At 42.2% G+C, this 7,035-nt stretch overlaps 1 protein-coding gene across 1 annotated transcript in view; it reads left to right on the top strand.

The window, feature by feature from the left end:
• Positions 1–7,035, top strand: part of VWDE (von Willebrand factor D and EGF domains) — a 58,632-nt gene that overhangs the window by 23,283 nt on the left and 28,314 nt on the right. The window contains exons 11-13 of the mRNA XM_019531756.1: positions 1,277–1,485; positions 1,931–2,919; positions 4,993–5,129. Of these exons, the coding sequence (XP_019387301.1) occupies positions 1,277–1,485; positions 1,931–2,919; positions 4,993–5,129 (1,335 nt within the window). The remainder of the gene's footprint in view (positions 1–1,276; positions 1,486–1,930; positions 2,920–4,992; positions 5,130–7,035) is intronic.

The following is a 7,035-nucleotide window of genomic DNA, read 5'->3' as shown; positions in this document are numbered from 1 at the left end:
CAAACCCCACAGCCACATTGTTCCCCACACAATCACACCCCACAAACACTGCATACACATACCCACCTGCCTCTGGGGGGAGCCCTGCTCACGGCTACATGCAAATACCCCACCACACATGCGCACCCACACACCCCACAGACCCCACAAACAACATACCCAACCACATCCACACATACCCCCAACACCCTTTCCCACACCCCCTCCCCACACATTCACATCCCCGCCACGAATCCCATACCCTCCCACAACCACCCACAATATACAAGAGTAAGACTTCATTTTCAGCTGTTGGGATTTTTTATCGGGGATTTTGCAGTTTTTAAATAGGGAACACAAGAATTCCTGCTAGTGAGGCAAATGGCAGGACCCAGGCAGAGGAGCCTGCTCAGGGCTGGTACCCAGGAGCCAACTGGCAGTCAAAAGAGGTGGCTGACCTCCTGGACACTTGGGGGCTAGGAGGACATGCTTTGACAGTGCAAAGCAGGCCACCACACTGAGAAAATCTTCCAGGCAATAGCTGCCCAGACGGCTGGGCGGTCGCACATGTGGCAGTAGTACCACACAAAGGCCCGCAGGTCAGCTACAGCCCAGTGGAAGCTGGCCCAGAGATGCAGAAGCCGCTGTTGTGGCTGTGCAGTCCCTATCCAGATCTGGCAAGTGCACAGCCATGGGGCCACGTGCTGTCTCAGGTGGCAGTAGGTCATAGCTAGCCAGGCAGCAGCCCCCACTGCCAGACTGCTGCAGTGGATAGAAGGTGCAGGGAACTCTCAGTTAGGGCTGCTTTAGCAGTCCAGCTGGCACAAGGGGTAGTGTCCCCAGATACCAACTGTCTGGATCTCAGAAGCTCCTGAGAGCAAGTACCCCTAAGCTGCTCGCCAGGGCAGCTTTTTTATACTGCTGGGGCCAGCACAGGGTAGGTTTTTATACTGCTGGATCTAGCACAGGTGCTGGCTCCAGGCTCTAACTCCCTCTGGCTGCAGATCCAGGAGAGGCTGGGCAGGGGTATTTTGCTCCAAGTGGCACAACTTGCTCCATACCAAAGTTCATGACCGGGCATATGTGCTGAGGCAAAAATCTTCAGCTCAAATTTGTGCTGTTTCTATTTGAGCTGCTGCAAGCACACATGCCTGCATGTGTGGACACACCTGTAGAGTTAAATTGGAATTCCTAATAGACCCGGCAGTTACATATTTGTTTCCTTTGGTTTTTTTAATTTTGTACTAATTATTAACCATTTCTTTTTAATACAGTAACAGTATAAATTTATTTTTAGATCTCATTTTCTTCTGGAGCTTTCATTCGGGCTGATGTGAGTGAATGGGGAATGAGCATGACTCTCAGGGCACCCAGTTCAGACTATAAATATACCATGGGGCTTTGTGGTACATTTGATGGATATGCAGAGAATGACTACCACACTCGGAATGGGATGGAAATCAAAAAGGACTCTAATGCTCATCTTACCTTTATTAATGAATGGAGGTAACAAGTACATTTATTTCAATTAAATACCAAGCTCTTAAAGACATTTATTCATTTTCAGTTCAGTGTTTCCCCTACATGTCAAACTTGTCTTAGTTGATGTTCAGTTAAGGAAAGGAGCAAATGCAACTTATTTTGTGGCAAATTGGAATTAAAATGATAAATTAATAACTGCTTATTAGTTGCTATTTAATATTTGCTTAAAGGGTATTTAACATGCTAATTAGGTGAACATAAACCAATACATTTATTCATGTATTTCAATTCTATAGCTGTAATTTATTCTCATGGTTTTGTAATTTATGTAGGACACTCAAATCTGTACAAGATTGATTTAAAGTATTAAAATCAGGGGTATAGACAGCAACCGTGAAATTCTAGAGAAAACTAAAAGAACTAAAATATAACAATTTGAAATGTTTTAGTTTCTCTTTTTCTTTTATAGAATTCCACCAGGGGACAGTTTTTTTGACAAAATACCAGCTTCTTTAACTTCATCCAAAAAAATACCTTTCTGTAGTTGTACAGTTGATGACAGTGATTTATATCAATCAATGAATAGGTTGAATTCTGTTTCTCAAGCAGAATTTGCTTCATCTTGCAAAGAAAATGAAAATGTCAGGTTTCCCTCTTTGATACCAGGACTGGATGTCACTACTGAGTATGTTGGCCCTGCTGATCTTCTCAGGGACTTAAGCAGACATACATTTGCACATGAAAAAGCTTCTTTGGAACTTCTGTTAGGAGATGACCAATTTCAAACCAAATTTCAAATAGCACCTATAGCAGAAGAAGTTGTCTCTACAAATGTAAAGGGAGACATTGAAATGGAAAAACAAGGAGTATCGAGCTTGGAAACTCAAAGACACACACAGGCATTTAGCAGCCAAGTCTACAACAGACAACCTGTTGGAAGTAGATGGAAGCGCCAGCATTATTATGAATACCTTCCAGTATTCCCATACCAGAGTCTTAGCCAAACAGACGTAGAAGGTTTTAGCTATTTTTTTCCAGAAGATCACACAACTAAGATGCACCAACATTTTTTGCCTTCTTGGCCCACACCTTCTGGCCTCACTGAATCCAGTGCTTTGGAGTTGTGCCAGCAAACAATAGCTAACTCCAGCATAGGAAGATCTTGTGCTGCTCTTCTTGACAGGAGGATAGAAGATACAGTAGATATGTGTGTAAAAGATTTATTGCTGAAGGATGATCTCAGCTGGGCAGAAGCAGGTGTGGCCTTGTTAGAGAATGAATGTGAAAAGAGAATTTTGGAAGAAATAAATTACAACACACAAGAATTTCAGGAGTCAGTTGAGGACCTTCTCTTAGCATTAAAATGCCCCAATCTCTGCAGTGGTAATGGAGAATGTGTAGAATGGGGCTGTGCATGTTTCCAAGGCTTTAGCTCCTATGATTGCAGCTTTTTGTCTGGTAAGTGGGACTGTGCAATACAATCTATTTAAGTAGGATTCTTGTTTTTCTTTTGCCATGTCAGTTTGTATCCCTACACTGTTTCTACTCATTGTCCATCAGCTTTTTTTCCAATTTAAAAAACATATTTGTTATCTATTCTTGTTTCCCAAGGACAAGCCTTAGGGTAAAGTTATGTATTACACTTGTAGCATATTAAGCATTCACACATTAAAGCTCTAACTCACACTAAGAGCCTCTGAGCATCTAAACATTATGCTACTTCAGGTGAGATTTAACTCTGATTCTACCTAGCTTCTGTTAGGGTAACATCAGTATGCCCCATGGAGATAAGCAATTTGCAGACCTCCAGCATCCTCAGATGCACTGTTCCCAGCCCCTCCTCCTCCCCTCCAACTCAGAGCAAAGATAGAAGCCAGGTGTCCTCTAGTGGCAAGTCAAAGCAATGCCAGCAAGAAACTGTATTAACATGTGACTGCTCACAGGACATGCTAACTTCAACACTGCTTAACATGACACAGATTTAGTATGGTCTAAGTGTATCTTTTCCCTTAGAGTCAATTTCTGATATGTTCGATTTAAAAAGACTTACCACTCAGTGAATTTATAGTGCGCACTGCTAGCATGTTTTATATAATATATATTGTATAGTGTCTCCTGTTAAAGATATAGCCATCTTATACATCCGTTCCTATTCTCTACTTCCCAAAGGGCCTGTAAAGAATTCTTGTATCAAATATTAATGCAAATTAATAATCAAATATTAATTTGATGCAAGAATGTTTAATTTACTTCCATAAATGCAAACCATTTAGGAGCAAGTCTTCTATATTGAAAAGAAAACAAGTAGATTGGAATGGTAGAATGGGCTACAGATAATGTTGGCCAAATCTTTTCCATGAGGAACAAAAAGGTATTTTATTTTATTTTCAGTTAATTTATTTTATTTAAAAATTCACCTGTACTTAAAAAAGTAAAACCTCAAAAACTGAAATGCATCATTTCAGGTCAAATAAATATTCTGTTACAAGCAAGAGCTGCAGATTTAAACAAAACATTTCAAATGACCTTAAAATAAATTGGGAGGGAGGGAAGGAGATTTTCTTCATCAAAAAAGTTTCCATTTTAAGCTAAAACATTTTCTTATAATATTATTTTCAGCTATCAAACATTATCCAAACAACTCTAGCTATAGACTCCTTTCTACTTCCATTCTTTCTAGGGCTAAAAGCAGAAACTGCTTTTGTCCCAAGATAAATCATTTTATTCAGGACAGTGAAATTGTTCAGATAGCCATGTTTTTTGTCCCAGGATAAATTCTAAAAAGATTCATAGGATAATAAGTACTATCAGTTTATCATGGGACATTGGAAAGTGCATCTAAAAGGTTATCCCAGGATTTCATAATTGAATCAATAGCAAAAAAGTATCTGTGTATCCCTGTTCTGCCACTCGCAAAACTCTGATTAGAAGGGCAATGTGTATACACACTGATCCTGAGATATTTTTATTCTAGGACAAACACAGGCACAAGTTGTCCTGGGACAAATGCATCATCTTCCTAGCCTAGTGGTACCATTTAAGTCCTTATTCTCATTTATATTTTATGCTGCTAGACTACTATAAAAAAGTGATCTAACTAGATCAAACCCAACATATTTTCAGCTACATTTTAGTAATATGAATTGTCCTTCTCTCCCCAGCTGTATTTCCTAAAGTATAACTAATCTGAGAAGTTTTGAATTTTAACATCATGAAGTGTTCCAGTTAGCTGCTTTCTGTGACTGGACTAGTAACTTTCATCTAGCAGACATACTGTATTTATGTATCTCTCTCCGGTATCTGCTAGTATTATGCAGTATTATGGTCTTTTAAAAATTGTATCTGAAGTCTCTCCAAACTATTTTGAAAAACAAAATGAAAATTTCAGATACTGAAGACATACCATGCCAGACAATATTATTTCATTTTTCTTCTAAAATATAAAGAGACAGCTATATCTATTACATAATTTTAAAATATGATAATTTGTTGATTTACATTTTCTAACCTTTTCCAACCTTTACTTCGAAGATCAGATTCCAGAAATCACAGAGCTGGAGAATGATGGATTGTGTGACATTCGACAGTATGACTGCACATCTGTGAGAGCTTTCGGCCAGGGATTCAGAGCGTCAACAAGTCTGAAATGTGAAATTATCAAATTGCAGGTAGATCAGTTGGACACCAACACCAGATTTAAGTTGTCCAAAGTGCTGTGGTTAATTTCTCATCTTGTGGTCAAAATACAGGACATTTCTTTTAATGCATGTATGGCTCATCCCTGCACTAGCTGAAAGAAAGGGCACTCAGCGCTTCACAGCAGGCACTCATCTCCTTGCAGGTTTGCCATTTTCTCAGTGGAAGAGAAAAGTAAAGCATAAAAGGGTTGTTTAACAGCTGAGAGAGGAGCTAAAAACGCACAGCAGTCAGTTATCAAACCAGCATGCGGAGATAGGATCCTATATAAGCACAACCCTAAAGATGGTCATAAAGAAAGGTGCTTATAGGGACTGAAATTCCATTATTTGGAGGAAAAGGCAGAGATTCTTTAAGTCTGCTATGACTAGAAATGGACACTGTCAAACAAAGTGGATCAGCTGTACTGGGATATGTCCTGGCACAGCTGATGCATTTCATTAGATGAAATGCATATTACCTTTTGTCACACCCATTGATGAGGCCAAAAGGCAGCGTATTCTCCTGGGACATGAGGGGCCTTATGCTTCATGCTCGGGAATTCCTGCACAAAATAGGCCCCTCAAGCCCTGGGAGCACCTGCCTGCAAAGGTGGGTTGAGGTGGAACACAAACACAAAATTGGAGGCCTTCTTCCCCATGGGACCTGGGCTGCAGGGTGGGGAGGTGGGCCCTTTCCTATCCTGGTGCTGGTGGGAGGAGGTTGGGTGGACCCTGCCAGGCTGGGGGTGGGGAAGCACATGCCTGTGTCTCCCTGCTCACCACATCCCCTTCCCCCCTACGGCCAAATGTACACACACACACACACACACACACCCGTGCACACTGACAGGTGCTCACTCTACTCTCACTCACTTTCTGCACATGGGCATATAGACACAAACAGACTTTCCCTACCATGAACAGAGACACGCACATGGGATGCATACGCACACACACAGACAGACAGAGACACATTCACACCCAGACACACACCTTCCCCCTCACTGGACCTTTCCCCTCCCCTGCTCTCGATCACCCTGAGGCAGCCCCCACCCCCGCCGCCCACCCCCCTATGAGCTGCCCACAGCTGTGTCTAGTTCCCTGCCCAGCCCCTATTAGACTTACCTGCAGGGAGCTGCTGCCTAGCCGTATCCTGTGCTGCCACACAGATGCACAGGGCCCAGCCAGGTTGAACCAGGAGTGCTGCATCTCTGTGGGCGGGCAGCGGTGCTAGGAAGGGTGGCTAGGGAGAGCCAAGATGAATTTTAGGGTAGCCATAGCTTCCCAAGGCCCCCCCAGTGCCCAGAGAGGTACAACACGGCACTCCCAGCCTGGCCTGGCCCCAGTCCTGCCCTCTCATCCCATTGGTGAAGGGGGCCTGCTCCCAGCTTGCAGGGAAGCAAATGTAAAAACCACATTTTTAAACTTGGCACAGTTTTTGTGTCTCTGCTGGGAGACGAAACCCAGACCAAGCACTCCTAGGGATCAGGGACTTGATTCTTCACAAAAATTCCTTTAGGTTGAGGGGGGCAATCCTGCATTGGGCCCTGGGACCAGCTGCCTGAACAGGACCAGCCCTCTCAGAAATGTTTATGGTAGCACAAAGGCAGCGTCTTTTTCCATCCCACAACTAACTCAGGATTGGAAATTGAGAATTATGTCCCATAAACTAATACAGTGATGGAAGAAATTTAGATAGAATTTAGGTTCAGTTACCTAAGCTGGCCTTTGTCTAAAGGAGCTGATTAATTTACAGATATTGGAAACCCTGAATAATTTAAGATGCAATTAAGAATTAGCCTCTTGACCTTGGATAAAAAACTAAGAAAGCCCTGAAGTAAAATTTCTTTTTATTAATGTAGGTTTTTGCTTGTAGTACGTTCAGCAGGAAACGTTC

Source organism: Crocodylus porosus, unplaced genomic scaffold (genome assembly GCF_001723895.1).
Source record: "Crocodylus porosus isolate Cpor-Errol unplaced genomic scaffold, CroPor_comp1, whole genome shotgun sequence".
Taxonomy (NCBI): domain Eukaryota; kingdom Metazoa; phylum Chordata; order Crocodylia; family Crocodylidae; genus Crocodylus; species Crocodylus porosus.
Note: the sequence above shows the minus strand (reverse complement) of the source record. Positions and strands in the feature narration are given on the sequence as shown.